The following is a 12256-nucleotide window of genomic DNA, read 5'->3' as shown; positions in this document are numbered from 1 at the left end:
CTTGCTCTCTCCTGTTCTCTCTCTCTCTTGTTTGCTCTCTTTTTCTCGCTCTCTCACTTGCTCACTGTCATTGGCTCTCTCACTCCCTCTCTCTCCCTCACTCTCTCTCACTCCCTCTCTCTCCCTCACTCTCTCTCACTCCCTCTCTCTCACACTCTCTCTCTCTCTCCCTCCCTCTCTCAGTCTCTCTCTCCCTCACTCTCACTCGCTCGCTTTCTCTCTCTGTTGCACTTGCTCACACTCTCTTTCACTCTCTCGCCACTCTCCCTCTCTCTCTCTCACTGGCTTGTTCTCGTTCTCTTTCTTGTGCTCTCTCTCTCGCTTCGTCTGTCGCTCGTTCTTGCCCGTTCTTGCTCTCACCTGTTCTCTCTCTTTCTCGCTTACTTGCTCTCTCTCTCCAGCACTTGCGCTCGCTCTTGTTCTCTGTCTCGCTCGCTCTTGCACTCTCTCTTTCTGTAGCTCTCTTTTGCTCTCTCTCGCTGCCTCGCTCTCCTCGCACGCTGTCTCTCTTGCTCGTCTTTGCTTTCTCTGTCGCTGTCTTGCTCTCTCTCGTTCTCTCTGTCTTCCTCTCGCTCACTCATTTTCTCGCTTGCTCTCCCTCCCTCCCTCCCTCTCTCTCTCTCTCTCTCTCTAAAGTCTCCTCTGATCCGCTCGTCTCCAGATAACAGCTGTTTTTCGCTCGCCCACCTCCTGCTGTGTCTGGAGAACATCTGGATGACCGACCTCCTCACCTTTAGGGGAGGGAAACAGATGTCCAGAGGTCGTTTGAACACATCTGTCAGAAACCTCAAGCTGCCTTGAATTCAGAGGAGAAAAACAAACTCGACATTTTAAACAGCTTGTGCTGAAAATATTCTATTTATTTATTGATACTCTCTCTTCAATTACAACAGTTTTAAGACAGAAAATAAATGTGGGAGTGAGAGGTCTGTCTCCTGACTGTCTAAACCCACTCTGAGGGAACCGAAACGACAGAGCCGTCACTCTGACGCACTTTTTAACACGGTCTAAGTGACTCTGCGTCGCTTTTCTCGCCCCTGACCTTCAGCGAAGCGACTCGTTTGGAAAAGGTCGCCGTCCGGAGCTAATTGGGTAAAACCGAGCTGGCGTTCGGCGCTTTAATGACGCCGTTGGTGTTAGGTTACATAACTGTCACGCCCGACCTTTAGAGGAGGGCGACGCTTGTCGAAACCAGGGAGAATGTGTGAGGAATGCCTTGGATGGAGGTTTTTTTTTGGCTCGGCAGCACCGCCTGTAGGCGAGTTGTAGGATCACTGACTCGCTGTTAATGCAAATTTCTGAAAATGCTTGGACTCCGTCTCCATGGAAACCAGGGAAAATACAACTTTTTTTTTTATAAATGCTTCGGCTCCATCTCCATGGAAACGGGGGAAAATGCATTTTTTGAAAAAAAAATTGGGCTCTGTCTCCATGGAAACCAGGAACAATACAATTTTTTTTATAAATGTTTGGGCTCCATCTCCATGGAAACGAGGGTATATGCAACTTGTTGAAAACAGTTGGACTCTGTCTCCATGGAAACGGGAGTAAATGTAACTTTTTAAAGACAGTTGGTCTCCGTCTCCATGGAAACACGGAAACTGCAACTTTTCAAAAAAAAGACTTGAACCGTCTCCATGGAAATGGTTGAAATGCAACTTTTCAAAACATTTTAGGGGTCCGTCTCCATGGAAACGAAGGAAACTGCAACTTTTCCGAAAACGCTTTGACCCTGTTTCCATGGAAACGGTGGGACACCTAACTTTCCATGTCTGCCGTTGTATCAACAATCAGATCCCCTGGACTCTGCAGTTTTATAGCTGGCCGTCGCCATAGTAACAGTCCACCTTGGTCATGGGTTCACTGTTTCCGCCGTTGCCGTGGAAACAGACATCATTTTCATTACATCCCCACATAAACAGTGTTTTATTTCCGCATTATCAGAGGAGTCATTATTATTATTGCTGCTGCTGCTGCTGAGGATTCATGATTCATCCTCAACACTTTACAGAATGAAGAAATGATGCAGCTTTCATCTCTCATTAAATAAATGATCAGTGTTGAGTGTTGGAGAATCAGTGGATGTGATGAGAGAAGCTGATGACACTTTACTTCGCTCTTTCTCTTGCTCTCTAGCTCTCTCTCTCTAGCTCTCTCTCTCTTGCTCTCCCTCTTGCTCTCTTGCTCTCTCTGTTGCTCTCTTGCTCTCTCACTCTCTTGCCTTGCTCTCTCTCACTCTTTCACTTTCTCTCTCGCTTCCACTCTTTCACTTGCTCTGGCTCGCTCTCACTCTTTCGCTGTCTCACTTGCTCTCTCTCTTGCTCTTGCTCTCCCGCTCTCTCTTGCTCTCTCTTCTACTGTTGCTCTCTCACAGTCTCTTGCTCTGTCACTCTCTCTCTTGCTCGTTCACTCTCTCTCTCACTCTCTCCCAGTCTGTTGCTCTGTTACGCGCTCTCTTGCTCGTTCACTCCTTCTCTCTCACTCTCTTGTTCTCTCGCTCTCTCACTTGCTCTCTCTCTTGCTCTTTCACTTGCTTTTGCTCACTCTCTTGCTCTCTCACTCTCTCACTTGCTCCCATTCTTGCTCTTGCTCTCTCTTACTCTCTTGCTCTTTCACTTATTCTTGCTCTCTCAGTCTTTCACTTGCTCTTACTCGCTCACTCTCTCTCGCTCTTTCACTTGTTCTTACTGTCTCGCTCTCTCTTGCTCTCGCTTAATTTGCAATCTCTCGCTCTCTCACGTGCTCTTGCTCTCTTGCTCTCAGTCGCTTGCTCTCCCGCTTTCACTTGCTCTTGCTCTCCCTCACTCTTTCACTTGCTCATACTGTCTTGCTCTCTCTCTTGCTCTCTCGCTTTCATTTGCGCTCTCTCGCTCTCTCACTTGCTCTCGCTCTCTTGCTCTCTCGCTTGCTGTCTCACTCTGGCTCGGTCTCTGTCCTTCTCTCTCTTGCTCTCTTGTTCTCCCACTCTTGTACTTTCTCTCATTCTCTGTCGCTCTCTCTCCCTCTTTCTTGTTCGCTCACTCCCTTGCTCTCTCTCTCCTCCTCTCCCCATCTCTCACTGTCTGTCTCTCTCTCTCTCTCTCTCTCTCTCCTGTACATTGATGAATATTTCATCTTCCTCTCCAGAGCAGGACTCACCCTTAATGTTTCATTAACATCATAATATATATTTCAATTTATTCTCAAATGTTAACGGGAAATGGCACCACACACACACACACACACACACACACACACACACACACACACACACACACACGCACACGCACACGCACACGCACGCGCGATTACATCATTTTCAGGTCTGTTTTCCGAGTTTCTCTCTGGAGCTCCGGCAGGACCGGCTCTGTCATGTCGCCGCTCTTCACCTCCAGGCTAAATGCCACACGACACGACGTCCGTGCACGTGTGAGTGCGTGTGTGTGTGTGTTGGGTTAAAGATGAGATGCGTTCAGGTCACAATCTTGAGGCAACGGAGAGAAATGTGCAATTTTCTGCAGGCGTCAGCAGTAAAAGCAGGATTTTCTGTCACAGTTTAGGACATCTGGTTTTGAACAGCTCAAAGCCTCCCAGACTTCCGCAGCTACTTCCTGTTTATGTTTTGAAGAGTTTTTCCTGACTTTTCTGAGTGAGGGGAATATCTGCCTGTTAGTGTTTAAATAATCAACATTTGTGTTTAATATTCAGTCAGTGAAATGTTGCTGAGTTTCATTTGTTCCAGCAAATTCTGTCACTGTTGTGCTAACTGTTAGCATGTCAATGGGTTTTCCCATAGAGGTTAGCACAAAGCTAGCGGGACTGTTGAAATTTACTGTGTTTCACGGCGTCTCGTCCGTGACCAAAGCAGAATACAGCCTTTAGAGGATGAATCTGACAGTCAGGAGACATTTCTCTGCTCCATAGAATACCAGAATACCTTCAGCCAGAATTTAGACCCTCATTGGAAGCTGTAGGAAGTGTTTAGAGGCTGTTATTTCTGCAAAAGGAGGATTTAGTAATTATTGATGACATTTTTCTGTTGTGCCCAAATTTATGCACCTGCCTACTTTTGTTTAGGTAATTATTGCACGCTTTCTGTTAATCCCATAAACTTCATTTCACTCCTCAAACATCACTGTATCTCTCTGCTGTATGATGTATATAACTGAAACTGCTGATAAAGGAAAATCTTGAAAATGATCAGGGATGCCCAAACTTTTTCATACCACTGCTCTATGCACATATATTTATGCATATGCAGCTCTCACTGCTGATTGACTGTCAGGCCTCTGAGTGTAACCAATCAGACGGAGCAGTGGGCGGGGCCATGCTGGAGGCAGAGTAGAGGCTGCAGCAGGACCGACTCCAGCTAATCGTAATGGCCAGGATGCTAATCACTGATCTAATCCTGAAGAATCAAGAAGACAAATTTCTATCCACCGCACAGATGCATTCTGGGAGAATGGCTTTGTTTGGGAAGTGAAGTGAAGAGGAAAGCCAATATAGATGTGTTTATGTTGTGAGAATTAACATATATCCCAGGGATCAAATTTTCCAAGAGCCTGTTCGATGGAGATATTTATTCCAGCTTCGGTTTGTCCTGAGTCAGTGATCAGTGCTGGAGTTTGAATCCCTCCTCTATCTGCAAGCCGCAGTGCTTAAAATATTCATTCTGATATTCTGAATATTTAGACTTTTCTCTTTTTTTTTTTTTTGGGGTTCATTCAGAAAACTAGAGAAGCGAGGAAGGAATTCCAGACGTCTTCTAATCTCTTTCGCTGACGTAATCGACTGAATCCACACCAATAGCTGGGAAAAAAACAAAATCAATTTTTGAACTGACCAACAGGAAACGCTACATTAATCTAAATTATTCAAATGTAACCGTAGATGGCATTTCTAGATCTATTCACATACATCTACTGACATAGACGTATGTGAATAGATGTCCATTTAAAATGACTGTCAAGGGCTCTCTGGCCATAGCTCTGTCCCACCATGTGTCACACTCTGCACCAATCAGGTTCCTTATTTCTGTAAACAAATTCCATTGCATTTAGTGTTTTATTCTCTCTAATGATAAAACTGTGTTGTGAAAGTAATCCGATTACCCGTTACTGAAACTAGTAACTGTTTATCTTAACACCGTTACTCCCATCACTGTTTTTGTTGTAATTCGATAATGTTGTTAAATCTTCGCTTAAGATCACTTCCTGTCTGTCAGGAGTCTGTCAATACTGGTGAATAAGTCATTCCACAAGAACTCAGTGTGCGGAAGATTTCATTTTTTATTTTTTTGAAGTTACACAATATCCACCGAGATGGAGCCCAAATGTTTTTAAAAAAGTTGCATTTTCCATCATTTCCACAGAAATACACTGCAAAAAATCAAAATCTGAGCAAGTTTTTTTAAACTTGTTTTGAGTGAAAATGTCTCATTTTACTGGATTTAAGATAAATTCACTTAAAAATTATATTTGATCGAGATAGAAAGACTTGATTTAAGAGAAGTTGTCTGGAATAAAGACAGTTTTACTTTCTTCCATTGTTTGATTTTTTTTTTACTTATTTCAAAGTAAAAGTATCTCAATTTAAAAAACGAAATCTGCCAATAGAACAAGTAAAAATTTTCTTGATTTTTTATTTTATTTTATTTTATTTTGAGTGAAAAAGTTCTCTGGAATCAAGACAGTTTTTACTTGTTCTATTGGCAGATTTTTTTTTACTAATTTCAAAGTAAAAGTATTCTTAACCTAAGAAAAAAAATCTGCCAATAGAAAAGGAAAGCATTAATTTTTTTAAACTAATTTCAAAGTTTAAGTATCCTAATTTAAGAAAAAAATATGCAAAAAGAAAAGAACAGTGAAAATTGTACTTTTTTAAACTTATTTCAAGCAAAAGTATTTTAATTTAAGAAAAAAAAACTGGAAAAATAATAAAAATATAAAAAATAAAAATAGAACAAGTGAAAATTGTAGCTTTTATTTACTTATTTCAAAATAAAAGTATCTCAATTTAGGGGAAAAAAAATCTCCCAATAGAAAAGTGAAAATTGTAATTTTTTCAACTTATTTCAAAGTAAAAGTATCTTGATTTAAGTTAAATTGATAGATTCCAGAGAACTTCTCTATTCTATCTATTTTCACTCAAAACAAGTTTTTGAAAACATGCTCAGATTTGGATTTTTTTTGGAATGTGGAGCCCAAATATTTTTTTAAAAAGTTACATTTTCCATGTTCCCATGGAGAGAAAATGTAAAAAAAAAAAAAAAAAAAAAAAAAAGTTTTCTCTTCAATCTGCTTCCTATTGTTGACATTTCTACTCCCACCATGAAATCCCATCAAATAAAAAGCAAAACTGATCTATAAAATGTAAAAAAATGTAAAAAAAAAAAAAAAAGACAGTTTTGAGTGCAAGTTTCATGAAAAGAGTGATCGGTTGAACCGCCGCCGCCGTGCAGGAAGGATGAGGAGGAAGCTGTTTGTTCCCCACGCTGCTAAAAGTCAAGCTGATTAATTCCACTGTCGACATCTTTCACCTAAATAACAAATTCCCGCCACACTTTTCAAACTTTTCTTCATTTATTTGTCGAGTTCTGGTGGAAAAGTTTCCTTCTCTTTACTCCATGTTGGATTCACTTCCTGTTTCTCGTCTACATTTTAACAGCTCTCTCCATATATATATATATATATATATATATATATATTTTTTTTTTATTTTTTTTTTTTTTTTAACACATGTCCTGAATTATACATCTTTACACAACATCCATGAATAATGGACTTGCCTCAGTGGTCGAGTCTCCAGAACAAGTTGTTGAAAATCCCACTAGAGCGCTGGTTTTTCAGCTTGTCGCTGTCTGAACTTAGGCGGCGGCGTTCTTCCCCTGAAAAGGTCACGCCGTGCGACACATGTAGGAAGGCGGTCAAGCTGAGTCTGTTGGAAATCACGACGGGTTATGGGTTCAGTGCCCACAAAGGTTGTAGCTGTTTCATAAAGACTGAGTGGATCTTTAGAGAAATCAAAATCTAGAGAAAAGACAAGATGAGAAACAAGAGTTTTACAAGAGTTTAATTCAATTCTGAAAGTTTTTGTCGATTTTAAAATTGAAAATCATCCAGAGTATCCAAGATGTTGGCTGAAGTGGAGTTTTCAAAACGTTTGCAAGGGAAGATGGAAAATTTTGGGGTTTCTGCGTCCATGGCAATGATGCTCAGAAACAGTGAAAATGTGATTTTTTGAAAATGGTTCCCAAGTGAAACTTTTCAAAAAATTCTCATCAAAGTGTGTTCAAAAAGTTGGGTTTCAACTGTTTCCATGGAGACAAGAGTCAGAGCGTGTTCAAAAATTTGACTTTCTAGCCAATTCCGAGGAAATGGAGTTAATCTTTTCAAAAAGTTGATTGTTTTTTTTGTCCAGTTTCCATGGAGATGGAGTCAGTGTTTCAAAAACTTTTTTTTTTTGAAAAGTTTCCATGGAGATGGAGTCATTGTTTTCAAAAGTTTTTTTTTTCCTAGTTTCCGTGGAGACGGAGTCAGTGTTTCAAAAAGTTGAGGGTTTTTTTCCCCCAGTTTCCATGGAGACGGTGTCAGTGTTTTCAAAAAGTTGTTTCCCAGTTTCCATGGTGACTGACTCAGAGCATTTTCAAAAAGTTGAGTTTCCAGCCGTTTCCATGGAGACGGAGTCAGAGCGAGTGCAAGTGTGTGTTTACTTCCTGGAGACGTGATGACATCACGCCCTCCTCGTCCAATCATGCTTTGTGTTGAAGATGAAAACGTCTTCTAATTCCAGCCTGAAAGAGAACAGATCAATGGACGACAGTTATATTTCCAGTTGTCTAAAATTAGCTGTTTGGGGAAAAGTTCATTTTGAAATCGGTGATTATTTTTGGACTGTCCAAAAACAACCGTCCTGGCGTTGCCTTGACAACGCAGCGATCTTCAACAGGGAGAGGAGAATCTGCTCAAGAGACATGAATAAATGAGGCCTGATTCAGAGACTTTCACCTTCTGAAGTCATGAAACTGATTCACTATTCTGCATTGAGAGGGTTTCCCCCGTTTCCATGGAGACAGAGTCAGAATGTGTTGAAAAAGTTGATTTTCCCCCCTGTTTCCATGGCGACGGAGTTGGATCATGTTCAAAAATTTAAGTTTCCCCTGTTTCTGTTCTTTTTCATGCTGAAAAAGATGAGTTTCTCCGTTTCCATGGAGGCGGAGTTGAATCACCTTCAAAACGAATTTTGCCTGTTTCCATGGAGATGGAGCCGGAGCATGTTGTTTTACTCCTGTTTCCATGGAGACAGATTTAGATCATTTTAAAAAAGTTGAGTTTCCCCACGTTTCCATCGAGATGGAGTTGAATCATGTTCAAAAAGTTTAGGGTTTTTTTCCCCATTTCTGTGAAGGTGGAGTCAGGGTTTCCAAAAAATTGAATTTACCTATTGTTTCCATGGAGACGGAGTCTGATCGTATTTAAAAAGTTGAGTTTTCCTGTTTCCATGAGGACAGAGTTGGACCATATGAAAAAATGTGCCCCCCCCCCCATGGGGGTGTTTCCATGGAGACAGAGTCGGAGTGTGTTGTTTTCCCCCGTTTCCATGGAGACGGTGTTGGAGTGTGTTGTTTCCATGGAAACGGAGTTGGAGTGTGTTGTTTTTACCCCCCCCCCACTGTTTCCATGGAGACAGACTTGGAGCGTGTTGTCTTCCCCCCGTTTCCATGGAGATTGAGTTGAAGCGTGTCGTCTTTCCCCCGTTTCCATGGAGACGGAGTTGGAGCGAGTTGTTTTCCTCCCGTTTCCATAGAGACGGACTTGGAGCGAGTTGTTTTCCCCCTGTTTCCATAGAGACGGACTTGAAGCGTGTTGTCTTCCCCCCCGTTTCCATGGAGATTGAGTTGAAGCGTGTCGTCTTTCCCCCATTTCCATGGAGACGGACTTGGAGTGAGTTGTTTTCCTCCCGTTTCCATGGAGACGGACTTGGAGCGAGTTGTTTTTCCCCCGTTTCCATAGAAACCGAGTTGGATCACATTCAGAAAGTTGAATTTCCCCCGTTTCCATAGCGACGGAGTTGATGCATGTTGAAAAAGTTGGCTTTCACCCTTGTTTCCATGGAGACGACTTTGGATGTGAAAATGTAATTTTCACATCAACAAGTCTGAATGTTTCCGCCACTCTGAAGTCCAGGTCGATCCGATCTTAACAGTGATGACCTTATCGCCATCCTGGCTCCGCCCCCTCCTCCTCTGACTCCGCCCCCTCCTCCCTCTGTCTCCCCAGGAGTACCAGATCGACATCATCTTCGCCCAGAGCTGGGTGGACACCCGGCTGCGCTACAACAGCAGCAGCATGAGGATCCTGACGCTCAACAGGTTCACGTCCCTCCCTAGTAACCATGGCAACCGCTTCGTCACCCTCATCTCCGGTAACCGCGGTAACCCTTCTGTCTATTCTCCGTCTCCCAGCAACATGGTGGGCCTCATCTGGCTCCCTGACACCATCTTCAGGAACTCCAAGAACGCCGACTCTCATTGGATCACCACGCCCAATCAGCTGCTGCGGATCTGGAACAACGGGAAGATCCTCTACACCCTCAGGTAAGATACAAAATAATCAAAATAAACAAGATAAACAATAAATAGAAATGTTTTCATTGTGTTATGTTCATGTTCACAGAAAAAAAAAATGCTTTTTTTTTTTTTCAAAATTTTTGGAATAGTCACTCAAAATCACAAATATTTTAGGATTTGTTGCTTAAAAATTCAGTTAATTTTAGAAAATGTGCAGTCAGTATGCCTTTGTTTACACGTCAATAATGTTGATTATCAAATGATGGTTTTGGTTTTTTTCAGATTTTAAGAAAATATTGTGGAAAATTCACTTTATTTTTGAAAATGTTCAAATTTTGAATGTAAAACAAAAAGAGCTAAAAAGATTAAGTTTTATTTAAAAGCGAACAATTGAAATATCAATATCAATTTAAATTTAATACCAGAATTTTTTTTAATTAAATAAGAAAAAAAAACTTTAAATCAAAGAGAATTTATTTGATTATCAAATAGTGTTTTTGTTTTGTTTTCTAACATAAAACAAAACAGGTCTAAAAAGATAATTTTTCTTTAAAAAGACAATAGAAATGGCAATAAAAATCTTGAATTAATACCGGAAAAAGTTTTTTCTATATTTAAAAAAAAATATTTAAAAAATCATACTTGAGAATTTGACTTTGTTTACACATTGACAGTGCCCATGATAAATACTGTGGGTTTTTTTTGTCTCGTCCAGACAGCCTTGGGTTTGTTTTCGCGTTCAGGCACCTGAGCGTGCGCCTCAGCGAGGACCTGTGTAAATCTACCTATATGTCCAGCTCATCATCGTCCTTCCCACGAGGGGGGGGGGGATTGCGACTTTTTAAAAATGCTCTCTCTCCATGAAAATGGAGGGAATCGCATTTTTTTTTTTTGCTCCAACCCCGTCTCCATGGAAACAGAACAAACTTTTTGAAAGCTCCCCGACAACTTTAGTGTTACTCTATTAATCCCAAACAGGCAAATTCTAGTTTATTTATTTTTTTATTTTTTTATTTATTTATTTATTTGGAAACAGAAAAACCTAAATTTTTTTGAAAAAGCCCTGCCTCCATGAAAATAGTACAAAAAGGCCAGTCTCCATGGATATAGGGGAAGTATGCCACTTTTTGAAAATGCTCCTCCTTCGTCTCCATGGAAACGGGGGAAAACAAGCCTTTTTGGAAATGCTCCGTCTCCATGGAAACAGGAAAACACAGCTTTTTGAAATCAGAAAATGCAGAGACTCAGCTGGCTCCGGTGACAGCGATGATGTCATTGTGAGTGATATCATCCGTCAGCTGGGGCCCCATCTGGTTCCTATGGAGGGAAGTGAAGGAGCTAATCGTCTCTAAGTGGGTTTTATTTTTATTTAATTTCTTTCTTTCTTCTTCTTCTGTGCAGGATGACCATCAACGCCGAGTGCCAGCTGCAGCTGCACAACTTCCCCATGGACGAGCACTCCTGCCCGCTCGTCTTCTCCAGCTGTGAGTGGCTCACGGACCACATCTGGCTCAATCTGTATTCCCTTCTGGGATTTTGATAAGAGTTGACGTCGCCATGGCAAAGCAGCTTGTTCCATTTGTAGAATCAAGCGTTGTTTTAGAATTGTAGCGCGCGAAATGTTTCTGAAACTAAAATTATTTGAAGCTCAGAAAAATATGAAAGCAACATATTTTTCACTTTCGGAGGATAAAAAGTGGATTTATGGTTGAAAAAATGAGACATTTGGAAGGAAAAAGTGTCAGAATAAAGGTTTTGGTGAAGAAATGGAAGAAAATGTTCAATAATTGTTAATTAAACACAAGATAAACAACATACACTGTAAAAAAGTTTCGACCAAATATAAGATCTCAACAGTAAATGAAAGAAAATGACTATTAAAACTAATAAATTTTACTAAAAAATGTTCCTATATAATATAATATAATATAATATAATATAATACAGTATAAATGTATTATTATTCAATATATTTATTAAGTTGTTGATATATAAATATATAATAAATAATATGAATAATGAATATTGTATTTATATTGATTTATTTTATTTTAATTATATGATATATATTTTATAATAAAATATATATAAAAAAGCTTTTTATATTAAATATATTTAATTATTAATAAAACTAAATAAATTAACATCAAAATTATTGTAAATATAATATAATACAATATAATGTAGCATAATATACAATAAATTATCATTAAATACATTTAATACATTTTTGCTAACTTAATAATATAATACAATATTTTTAATTAATTTATTTTCAATAACGATTCTTAAATTTTTGGAATTTTTTACAGTGTACAAGAATACAAAACATACTGACTGACAGTTTTCATCCAGTTAGACTAAAACTGACTTTCTACATTTAAAACTATCTCGAAACAAAAAAAAAAAGTTGCAAGTTTCTAAAAACTGCCCCCCTGATGACCGACCAATCAGGACCGACCTGCTCCCCGAACAGCTGATTACATCTTTAAATGCATGAAAAGGCCGGTCGCCACGGCGACGGTGACCCCTGCTGACCGTTAAGTATGGCGGCCAGAGGTTAATTGCGAGTCGATTGCAGCACGGCATCCTGGGTAAGGGGTGATTGCAGAGGGCTGCTAATCAGGCGGGCGTTTTTTAAAAGTTCGAGACTGAGTGAGAAACAGGCGCTTTGTGGTGAAACACGAGGCGTGACGATAAGAAAAGATT

The 12256-nt window shown here is 40.1% G+C and overlaps 1 protein-coding gene across 1 annotated transcript in view; it reads left to right on the top strand.

Moving 5' to 3' along the window:
* Positions 1-12256, top strand: part of LOC115383601 (gamma-aminobutyric acid receptor subunit gamma-3-like) — a 75241-nt gene that overhangs the window by 36186 nt on the left and 26799 nt on the right. The window contains exons 4-6 of the mRNA XM_030085734.1: positions 9258-9349; positions 9443-9574; positions 10949-11031. Coding sequence (XP_029941594.1) covers positions 9258-9349; positions 9443-9574; positions 10949-11031 — 307 coding nt within the window. The remainder of the gene's footprint in view (positions 1-9257; positions 9350-9442; positions 9575-10948; positions 11032-12256) is intronic.

The sequence above is a fragment of the Salarias fasciatus genome, assembly GCF_902148845.1.
Source record: "Salarias fasciatus chromosome 23 unlocalized genomic scaffold, fSalaFa1.1 super_scaffold_20, whole genome shotgun sequence".
Lineage (NCBI taxonomy): Eukaryota > Metazoa > Chordata > Actinopteri > Blenniiformes > Blenniidae > Salarias > Salarias fasciatus.
This window is presented reverse-complemented; position numbering and strand designations above follow the sequence as displayed.